We start from the raw sequence: 12017 nt of genomic DNA, 5'->3' as shown, positions 1-12017 counted from the left end.
ATTATCTCCTCCATGGCTTTGTTTGGAAACTTGTCAGGGTAAAATCCTGTTTTAATTACCGGGGTAATTTGGCTCAATTTTTACAATATAATAAAACACCATTTTCTCAGAAATATCTTACAATTAGCTTTAAAATTTCGTATAGTTACAAGTTATTGTAGTAAAGTATTTTGTTGTCTGAAATATGTCTCTGATTGTTATATTTCATTGAAAAAAAAAAACTGTATTTTAAATTATGCAAAAGAGAATGATTTTTCATAAGTGGTTCTTACAATCGAAAATTTTTAGAATTTTTTTTTCTGTTATTGAATTTTCATATTTTAATCAAATACCTAGGAATGTTCCTCTGTTTTCCTACAATAATGATCTATTTTTTTAAAGAATATTTTTTATTTATTTAACAAGAAGTCCTCTTACTTGATCGCTTAGTAATTTGTTGCTGTTCCCTTCATTGTCACTCACATGCACTGCATGGATGACTTGTAGTGGTTGTTCACCAGGATGCAGCCTAGTCACATACATTGATGGGAAAAATCCAATCCTACCCATACATTTACCCTGAAATATAGATCGAAATAAATCTTTAAATGGATGTGCAAAAAAAAACTATTTATAATTGTTGCATTCCTCTAATAATGTGAAAATATCTCACTATACTTCCTGTTATTTATTATGTGGGTTTAAAGAGAACTTTTTAATCCTATGGGAATCATGGGTGGCGCGCCACACTGTTGAACGGTAAATTTGAGGGTTCAAAATTAACCGACTCAAATTCGATTTAAACTAGGGTTGGCAAGTTTTTGACAATTGATAGTTTTATCCCTCGTGACAAAAAAAAAAAAAAAAAAAAAAAAAAAACCTTTTGGACATAATTTTTGAGGAGTGCCAAAATTTTAGTATAAGGATAATTATTAGTTTTATAATAAATAAGAATATTCATAAATAAACATACATATAAAATTACAATTAAATATGTTATTGAATTATTTTGATATTAAACTTTCTTTTTTATTTTGACAATTACTGTCAAAAACCCAAATTTTTAAATTCAAAATATTAAACAATTACCGTAAACCGGGGTGAGTCTACCCATTTTTTCAGTTTGTCAACTTTCAAGTGGTCAAACTTTTGTAAATATTAAAGAAAAAAGGCTTTTAATAGGTGTTTCGGAATCGCTATTTATCCCTTTTTAAAGCTGTGAAATCGATTTTAGAAAATATTAACAGTTACGCTGTTACTGTATATTTTTATAGAACTGCTGACAAATCTCTCGTGGGCGAGTTTACCCATTCTACTAAAATGAATGTTAACATTGTAAATAATCAAATTTTACTATTAAATTGTTATTTTAGTTACTATATAGGATATTTATGAAGTAAAATTCATAACTTTATTATATATTCCATTTTTTTATTCATAAAATAACACAAATTGAGTATTTGATCGATTATCACATTTTGATCACAGTTTTGTTTTTATAATCATTAACATTATAAAATAAAATTTTTTTCTGATTATTGTTGATAAAAATAAATTAAAATTAATATAAATTTACAATTAAATAATTAATAAATAATAATAATTAAAGATTATTAACAAAATCGAAAGTCAAACATTGGGAATTATGAAAAATCCTTTTCCCATTCTTTTGGGAGGTAATAATAATTTATAAATAATAATTTATTTAACTTGCATTAAATAAAAAAATTTAATTTTGTAATATAAAAATTGAAAAAATAGGTAAAATAAACATATTTTATATTTACGTTTATATTTAACCTATAAATTTTCTTATTAATGATAAATTTATCAATGCAGAATTAAAATAATACACTCAAATTCATTTAAAATGACTTAATTTTAATATAAACAAAGTTCTAAATTATATTATTATGCTTTATTAAAACTAAATACGAATGGGTAGACTCGCCCCGCGAATTCTGGCTTTTTGTTCACAACAGCAAAACTTACATTCTTTTTGTTTTTTTCATATAAAATTAATGTAATCTCAGTCTTAGATAAGTTTATCACTTAACCAAAGTGAAAATAGTGATAATAATAATATACTTACGGAGCACCAACTAAAAGTTTGCTGATTTTCAATACAAATCTCTCAAAAGACGTTTGAACAGGTCGGTTAAAAAGACACCAAATAAATAAAAACGGATCAAACTACTACAGCGCCATCTTCCTTAGAGTCTGAACTAAGTCCTCCGTCGGTAAAATTTTTTTTATTTGCAATTTAAAATAGTGAAAATTAAATAAAACTAAAATGGGTAGACTCGCCCTGGTTTACGATATAAATAAAGATGTGCTAAATTTAAATTTATCCGATCTGTTATCTTCTTAAATTATTTGAAAATAAAACTACAAACACGATCAGCTTTAAAAAGCACTTAACAATAATCTCTATCATTTTATATGTAATCAAATTTCATTTAGTACTCTTATTTTAACTCTTCCTTCTCCGAAAATATGTAATAAAAAAATAATAATAATAAAATTGAAGCTTTCTGTACTTTCAATTCATTTTTCAGAATTTTTATAAATAATACAGAAATTCAAAACTAATTTCTCGATTGATGCTGAGCTGCATAGTTTAGAAAGTGGACATACTGAAGATATTATAACAATAAAATATCATGTAACTAACAAATTTATACTAATAACCGTACTGAATATTAATAGTAATTTAATTAAATCCTTGAATTGATTGATTGAAAAAATTATTAACTAATTTAAATAAACATTTGTATTTTTTTTATAAATTGCAATTAGTTGACTAATCAGGGAACTATAATTATACATTAATATAATGGAGAGGAGCCGCGATGGTTTAGGGGATAGAGCTTTCGAGCCCCCAATGAGGTGAACCGGGTTCGAATCCCGGCGATGGCTGGTCGAAACGAATTCCACACCCGGCTTGCACCGACCACAGTGCTGACGTGAAATATCCTCAGTGGTTGACGGATCATGGGATAGGAGACCCCTTGACGTCAGACTAACCGTGGGTGGTTCTCGTGGTCTTTCACTCCATGTAACGCAAATGCGGGTTAGTTCCATCTAAAAGTCCTCCTCGAAGCCAAATTTCTCCTAGTGTTTGATCCAGGAGTTCCATTGTCTTCTGGATCGGGTTCAAAATTACAAAGCTACAGAGTTTAACATTAGCAATCGGAAACTCAAACAATTAAGTTGGCTGTTCACAGACGGTTATAAAATAAAATAATTGGGGAACACTTTTAATTTTACTTAATCTAAAAAATCTGCAGAAATTAAAACATAGAATCAAATTAAAATCAATATTTAGATTGATAATGATTGACAACTCATAGTTATTGCCTGTAATATAAGTTGAATAGCTATAATATGGGTCTCAAAGTTTTAAGATTATCATTCGAAAAACTAATTAATATGTGATCTATAATATAAATCATAATTACAGAAGTATACAATGCAAATATTGTGGATGATTTAGTATCCAATAAAATGTCTCTAATGTCAAAAGGTAACTTGCCCCTGGTTTTTGACAGTTTATGATTATTTTTGACAGGTTTTTGGCGCGTCATCTCAAAAACTAATTCTTAACGTCAAAACTCGAACCCTGATTTAAACCAAACTAATGGTAAATAAAATCTCACATTTTAAATTTTTTCATATATTACATTTAATTAGTATTCTTTTTTATATTTTGGTTAAAATAAAGTACTTTGTATTCTCAATAAATCAATATGATTTGAAATTTTTTTTTATAACCGTCGTTGAACAGCAGACTCAATTTTGAGTTTACGATTACATATCTTCAACTCCGCAGCCTTGTCATTTTGAACCCAATCTAGAAGACAAGGGAACACCTGGATCAAGTATTCTGAGAAATTTGCCTTCCTGGAGGACATTATGATGGAACTAACCCACATTTTCATTACATGGAGAGGAAAACCTCCCACGATTAGTCTCACAGCAAGGAAATGCTAAATCATGATCCGTCCACCACTGAAGATATTTTACGTCAGCGCTGTGGTCGGTGCAAGTCGCATGCGGAATTTGTATCGACCAGCCATTGCTGGGATTCGAACCCGGTTTACCTCAATGAAAGGCGAATGCTCTATCCTCTGAGTCATCAAGGCTCGATTTGAATTATTAAAGCTAAATGGGGGGGGGGGGTAAATAAGAAATGTTGTTTTTTATAACTTCATTCTAGATGCTTTATTATTGACGAATTTTTACACGAATTTTCTTCAAGATATACAAAATTAAATAATTCAATATTTACAAAATTAAATAATTCAACATGTCATTTGTTTGTCGTGCGCATACAGTTCTTAACTATTTTTAGTTTCCCTCTTATTCCTGGCTATTGTAACTGGAGCTGTTAGTGGTAGACGGTATAAACGATTTACAGAAGGCAATAACAATTTAAAGATTTTGGATGTATTTACTACACCAGATAACTTTTTTCTTCAACACACCGATTGGGAAAAACTTCTAATTCTTTTTGAGTTTGAGTGACAAAATAATTTTGCAGAGGAAAACGTGTCATGACAAGTTTGAAATTTGCTTTAGATTAAAATGTTGTAGACAAAGGCGGGTGTAGCTAGTCGTACAATGGTTTAAAAAGCGTGATATATTATTCTAAGTTTTATATTTTCGGAAATCGCTAAGACAATTCAACAAGAAAAAAGATTTACGTTGAAGAAAAAAAAAGTTTTTTAATTTTCTCTCTCTTTTTTTTTTGGTGACAAAAGCCGTGCTCTTCAATACTCTCACATTCATTTTCAGCTTTTCTAAAACAACGTCGTAGTTTAGCTATGGCAACGAAAAACTCTTCACTAAAATGAAATTCGTATTGTAAAAAAAGTTTTTTAATAAAAGAAATAAATAAACGTTTTTGTTTATTAGTATAGTAAAATAAGTTTATGCAAATACAGAAGCTCTTTTTAGTGAAATCACATTATGTTTCCCGTTAGCACGTAATTCAGCACTGTTGCCAACATTTTTTTGAAATTTTATTTTTCAAAGAACATTTTTAACTTACCTCCCACCAGTTCGGATCTCTTGTGTCTGTAACTGTGATAATACAGCCAGCTCTAAGGGGGGAAAAATAGAAATTTTTAGCGAGTAATATCGAACAGAATGTAGTGAAACAAATTTGTTTCTATCGATATTTGATAACGGAAATCAATTATTAGTTTAACTTAGAAATTATATTAAATAAAATTAGATTAATTGCAAAAATTTCTATTTACACAAAAACCAATTGAAAATCATGTCCCGTCCGCGTATTTCTATTGGATGGATAAATCATGTGCTATAATCTAATTCTCTCTTTTAAAAACAAAGATCTCTTTGGTTGTCATCAGCATAAGTTAATGGCATTTTTAAAAATATCGTTCTGTGAATATTTTTGTTTACCCCCTATTTAAAGGTATTAACCAACTTATAACATTATTAAACAGTATAATGAGTTATATATTTTATTAGAAATTTTGTATAAAATTTTAAGTCAATGTCTAGTTATCATCCTTTCTTACTAAGCTTTTGGTTTTGATTTGTATTCTAACCTCTTCACTACTGATGTGTAAAGGAAAAATATAGCAAAAAAAATAAAAATATTTTATAGTTCCGAATTCGTATTTTACTGCCATAAGTAATAATGAGATAAGGAAAATATGAATTATGCTGCCAGGAGGCTAATAATTTTAGGTACATATACGCGGACCTCAGGTTTTTATTAAGTAAAAGAATATAAAGACCGGATTCAGGAAGGGGAAAACCACCTCAGAGCAAATTTTTAACATCCGGCAAATTTTGGAGAAGACAATAGAATTTGGTATTAACACGCACCATCTGTTTACTGATTTTTAAAACAGCCTACGATAGTGTTAACCGAAAAACTCTAACATCAGTTTTAAGAGAATTTTATATACCGGAGAAACTAGTGAAGCTGATTGACTTGACACTAAAAGTGAATCCAAAATCATGGTCAAGATACAGAATAGTTTTTTTCCATCCAATAGAAATTAAAAATGGTGTACGACAGGGAGGTGACTTGGCATGTCTCCTCTTTAATCTAGCTTTAGAAAAAAGAATAAGGAACTCAAACACCAACACCTGAGGAAATATCTTCAACAAATCAGTTCAAATATTGGCTTCTGCTGATGATTTAGATATTATCGCTGGAAAGCAGACAGCACTAACACAATTCTTTTTATGTCTGGCGAAAAAAGCCATTAAGATGGGATTACGAATCAATGAAAATAAAACTAAATATATGCCCTGCGCAAAAGCTGGCTATGAAGAAACACAGTTTGAAATTGGAGCATACAAATTAGAAGCCGTTGATAGCTTTACCTATTTGGGGTCTAAGATTAACAACAAAAACGACACTACACAAGAAATACACACGAGAATCACGATGGCCAATAAGTGTTTTTATGGCTCAAGAAAATATCTTAAGTCAAGCCTAATAAAAAGAAAAACAAAAGTGTTACTCTATAAATGTCTTATACGACCAGTGCTTACATACGCATGTGAGACCTGGACAATGACTCGTGGAGATGAAAATATGATAGCTAGATTTGAGAGAAAAATACTGCGAAGCATTTTTGGTGGAATAAGTAAAAACGGTACCTGGTTTAGAAGATCAAACACGGAACTTTACAAAGCATATAAAGAACCTGACGTCATTAAATGTATCAAAATTCAAAGGATTAAATTTGCAGGCTACATTGTGAGAATGGAGGATAGCAGGACAACCAAAAAAGTTTCCAGTGCCAGGCCAACGGGTACAAGAAAAAGAGGACGACCAAACCGAAGATTTTTAGACTGCCTTGAAAAGGACCTACAAGTTTTTGTTGAAAGAATTAGTTTATATTGTTGTAAATAGATGGCATCACAAATGCTGACATAGATGGCAGCAGTGTTGTCTTTAATATAACCTCTTTTCTATAATAAAATATTTAGTCCAGTTTCAACCTTCACCCAGGTATGTGGCTCCATTTTCTTGTGATCTCATGCTTAATTATTGGGTTAAGTTTTTAGGTTATGGGCCCAGGATGATCCAAGAAATTTATGGCTAACATTTATTAAGTTTAATATATTTATTTTTAAATTCTTTGATAATTTTTAGAATTAAAGATAGATAAATTATGGTAGCATGTGTTAACACATGGTTAGGCTTAAATGCTAACACTTAAATAAATGTTGTTGTTCTTTTTAAACTTTGTAACTAATTTAATCTAACTATGTTTTAATAGAAAATTTATTATTTTATAGTTATATTTTTTGATAGTTTAATTTCAAGTTTACAAAGAAAAATAATCATGCCAGGGGGAGAAGGTTCTTTTAGCCATAAAAAATTAACTGGGAGGGTAAATTATGCTGATTGGAAGTTTGCCATGAAAATGCACTTAATTAAAAGAGATTTATGGGATTATGTTGAAGGGAAAAAGGAAGATGCAGCTTTAGATGCCAAAGCTTTGTCATACATAGTTGAAGGGGTTAGTGAAACAATTTTTAATGATTTGAGGGACTTATCTAGTGGCAAAGAAGCCTGGGAAGTATTATCAAAAACTTATGATGATAAAGGAATAACTAGAAAAGTGTCTGTAATTAAAGAATTGGTTAACACTAAGTATTCAGATTGTAAGGACATGTGTGACTACCTTCATAAAGTAATTTCAGCATATCAGCAATTAAAATCAACAGGAGTTAAAGCAGATGAGGAATTAATAGCTGGAATAATTTTAGCTAACTTACCTGATAGATTTGAACCCCTTATTATGGCTTTGAAAAATTGTGGGGAAGAGATAACTGTTGATAACGTTAAAACTAGATTAATGGCTGAGGATGATAAACCAAATTCTGATGGGAATTTAGATCAAGCTTTCCTTAATGAGAAGTTTAAAGGCAGGAATAAGTTTAAGGGGAAGTGCTTCAAATGTAATTTGTTTGGGCATAAAAGTATAGATTGTCAAAGACCCCTACGCCAGAAAAATGCGTATGATAAATTTAACAAAAAGGGTAATGTAAGGCCTACTTCTAGTAAGACTCCTATGAAGGAAGAAGCTTATGTAGCAGGTATCTATGTTGCAAATTCTAATCCAAATCCTAATGTTTGGTACATGGACTCTTGTGCTTCGTTCCATATGACCCCATATAAAGAATTGATAACAGATTATCAAACTGCAAGTATTAGTCAAATTAAAACAGGCAGCTCTGTTATAGAAGTTGAGGGGGAAGGGAGTGTTAGTTTTCTTTTATCTAGAAATGGGGAGAAAGCAAAAGTAACTTTTAATAATGTATTGCATGTTCCAAAACTAACTGCTAACTTGCTATCTATTAAGTATTTAAACAAAACTTTTGGGATGGTTACTACCTTTACAGGGGAAAGATGTTTTGTTCATAAGGGTGATAATTTAGTAGCTAGTGGAACAGGTGTAAGCGATAGATTATATTCTTTAGATATTCATAATGATATGGCTTTAATTACTGCTCAAAACTCATCAAATGAAATATTGCATAAGAAAATAGGCCATATAAGTGAAGGAGGGATGGTTAGATTGCAAGATATGGTTGAGGGTTTCTCTTTTAATGGGAAAATTAATGATTGTATACCATGCATTAAAGGTAAAATACATAAACAACCATTTCCCAAGGGTAAGGCTAAACGAGCAAAAGAATTGTTAGGCTTAGTGCATAGTGACCTCTGTGGACCCATGAGTGTTTTATCAATAGGCGGTTCTCGGTACTTTATAAGTTTCATAGATGATTTGTCACGAATGACTTTTGTTTACTTTATAAAGAATAAATTTGAAGTTCTTGGAAAATTCAAAGACTTTCAGGCATATGTAGAAAGACAAACTGGCAAACCTATTAAGGTTTTACGCTCTGATAATGGGACGGAGTATGTTAATAATAATGAGATGGATAGTTTTCTAGCTTCCGAAGGGATTCAGCATCAAAAGTCTATCCCTTATACACCGGAGCAAATGGGGGTTGCAGAGCGCAACAACAGAACACTCGTTGAGCGAGCTCGGTCTATGTTGGTGGATGCCCACCTTGACCAGGAATATTGGGCTGAAGCAGTTGAAACAGCAGCTCATTGTAAAAATATATCTCCGACCATTGCGGTTCCAGACATGACACCTTTTGAGAAATGGAGTGGTGAAAAGCCAAACTTGAAATACTTAAGGGTGTTTGGGTGTCGGGCTTTTGTTCATATTCCCAAACAGAAGCGTTTAAAATGGGATGTGAAAGCTAGGGAGTTAATGTTTGTTGGGTATTGTAAGGATAGGAAGGGCTATCGTCTAATTGATCCAACTAATTATAGTATTGTTGTAGCCAGAGATGTGCATTTTTTGGAACATGATATGTATCATGACAATAACAGTGACAAAAGTTCACCAGAGTTCAGTGATGACTCTTTATTCAGTGGGAGCATTGTTGATTTTGACAACACATCAGATAAACTCCAAAATGATGATAATGTTAGCAGGGGTGATAATGAATTAAATTTCCAAAATGATATTAATGCAGGTCAGGATGACATTAATGGTTTGAATAGAGGCGATTTTGTAAATAATGATGAGAGTAATAATGTAACTGTAGATAATGACATGCCGAAATTGACACCTATAGGAAGAATAGTTAAACTTCCTGTTCGTTATCAAAATTTTGATACCAATGGTATGCCAGATTTGCAAATGCCAAATTTAGATCCTATTTGCTTTGCCGATGCTTTAGTGGCAATAAATGAACTTCTTTCTGAACCTAATACTATTGATGAGGCACTCAATGGTAGTAATGCTAGGCATTGGAGAGAATCTTTATGTGAAACAATAGCGGGCCACATTAAAAACAAAACTTGGGACATAGTAAATAAGCCTAAAAATAAAAACATTGTTGATTGCAAATGGGTATTCAAAAGAAAACATAATGTTAATGGAGATATTGAAAGGTACAAAACCCGTTTAGTAGCTAAAGGTTTCTCCCAGATCGAAGGAATAGATTATACAGAAACGTTTTCCTCTGTAGTTCATTATGTAACATTAAGAGTTTTGTTGGCTTATGCAGCTATTTATGATTGGGAAATCGATCAAATGGATGCTGTTATGGCTTTTGTTCAAGGGACACTAAATGAAGAAATATATATGAAAATTCCAGATGGGTTTAGTGAGTATTACGAACAAAATTTAAATGGGAAACTTCTTAATAAAGCTCTAGATGGCTTAAAGCAAAGTGGCAGGCTTTGGTATCTGACATTAGAAGAAGGCTTAGTTGAAATGGGATTTAGGCAAAGTTATTTTGATAGTTGTGTGTATATTAAACTAAATGATAAAGAACTTGTAATTGTAGATATTTATGCAGATTATTTATTAATTTTTAGCAACTCAGTAAGGCTTAAAAATTTAGCAAAAAGGCAACTAAGTAAAAGATTTGAAATGAAAGATTTAAATTCTTGTTTAGGGATTAAAATAGAATGTAATAGATCAGAAGGGTCCATTAACCTAAATCAAACCCAATCTGACAATGAAGGTGGTTCCAATAAGGCACAATCAGATGATGAAAATTCTAATAAAGAACAATCAGATGAAGAAGCAAAGGCTTCAGGCTCTGACAGAGAAAACGTGTGCCACGAGATGATCGTGAAACTTGATGATGAAGGAGAAGAAGGTGGTAAAAGACAAAAACGTAAGAAAGATAGGGAATCCAAGCAAAGGAGTATAATCGTTTCTAAAGCAGCTATTTTATCAAGTGAGGAGTCTGACAGTGGAAAAGAAAAGTCTAAAAGAAAGAGGAAAGCAAGTACTAGCGATATTACTCAAAGTGATGAAGACAGTGGGCCTAAAAAGAGGAAAGTTGCTTCTGATAGTGGAAGTGAAGATTCTGACAGTGGTAATGCAAAATCTAAAAGAAGAAAAGGAGCAAGTGATGGCAGACAGAGTGATGAAGACAGGCCAAGCAAGAACAGAAAAAATGTTTCAGACAGTGAATTAACAAGAGGAGAATTACACCTGACAATAGTCAAAGTGAAGAAGAAAAACGCCCAAAAAAAAAGGAGAAGGATTGCTTCGGACAATGGGAGTGAATATGATAAATATAAATGTGGACTATTTAACAAAAACTGTTAATAGAACTAAGTATGAATATTGTGGAAGATCAATGAGACTAAAATGATTTAGTGATATTTTTTTTTTGCACATTTGTGATTTTCTTTTAGTATTCCCAAAAATGTAAACTAAAGTGGGAGTGTTGAAAGAATTAGTTTATATTGTTGTAAATAGATGGCATCACAAATGCTGACATAGATGGCAGCAGTGTTGTCTTTAATATAACCTCTTTTCTATAATAAAATATTTAGTCCAGTTTCAACCTTCACCCAGGTATGTGGCTCCATTTTCTTGTGATCTCATGCTTAATTATTGGGTTAAGTTTTTAGTTTTAAAGATAGTAAACTGGAGAACCTTGACTAAGGGAAGAATGTCTTGGCATAGGCTTGTTGAGAAGGCCAGGGCCCATCCTGGGCTGTCGTGCCAATGAGAAGAAGAAGAAAAGAATATAAATATTTAATGAAAAGATTTAATAGTAATTTAGAAAGAAAATATATTTAAAAATCTAAGCACATTGCAATACTGCTTTAAAAATCAGTTTCAAAACTAGTTTAATTATGCATACCACACAAAATAAATAATTATTAAAACTAATCTAACAGTAATTATTAAAAAATATTTAATACTTGGGAGTGAAGTTTCCAAATTATGGAAAAAAACACGAAAATTTAGTTATTAAATATAAGTATGTAAGAAAAACTAATTAAAATACACATAAAAATATTACTAAATCCATATAATAGATGTAAAGGATATTGGATGGATATAAAGTGAATATACACTATTTTTCATTATTATGATTCCAAAAGATAAACTCTGCATAAAGTGTTACAAAAAAAATTGTTACATTAAATTTTTTTTTATTTTTTGTGACATCTTCAATTTTTTAAATTAAATTTTCAAAAGGAA

At 31.0% G+C, this 12017-nt stretch overlaps 1 protein-coding gene across 8 annotated transcripts in view; it reads right to left on the bottom strand.

Annotated features, from left to right (window-relative positions):
- Stacl (SH3 and cysteine-rich domain-containing protein) overlaps positions 1-12017 on the bottom strand; it is a 309612-nt gene that overhangs the window by 8234 nt on the left and 289361 nt on the right. For all 8 annotated transcript variants that reach the window (XM_087159889.1, XM_043045475.3, XM_071184157.2 and 5 more), the window contains 2 exons: positions 5033-5084; positions 418-558 (listed from right to left, as the gene is read on the bottom strand). In XM_087159889.1, the coding sequence (XP_087016015.1) occupies positions 418-558; positions 5033-5084 (193 nt within the window). The remainder of the gene's footprint in view (positions 1-417; positions 559-5032; positions 5085-12017) is intronic.

Source organism: Parasteatoda tepidariorum, chromosome 3, assembly GCF_982258835.1.
Source record: "Parasteatoda tepidariorum strain Cologne lab strain chromosome 3, Ptep-v5.0, whole genome shotgun sequence".
NCBI classification, from domain to species: Eukaryota; Metazoa; Arthropoda; class Arachnida; order Araneae; family Theridiidae; genus Parasteatoda; species Parasteatoda tepidariorum.
Note: the sequence above shows the minus strand (reverse complement) of the source record. Positions and strands in the feature narration are given on the sequence as shown.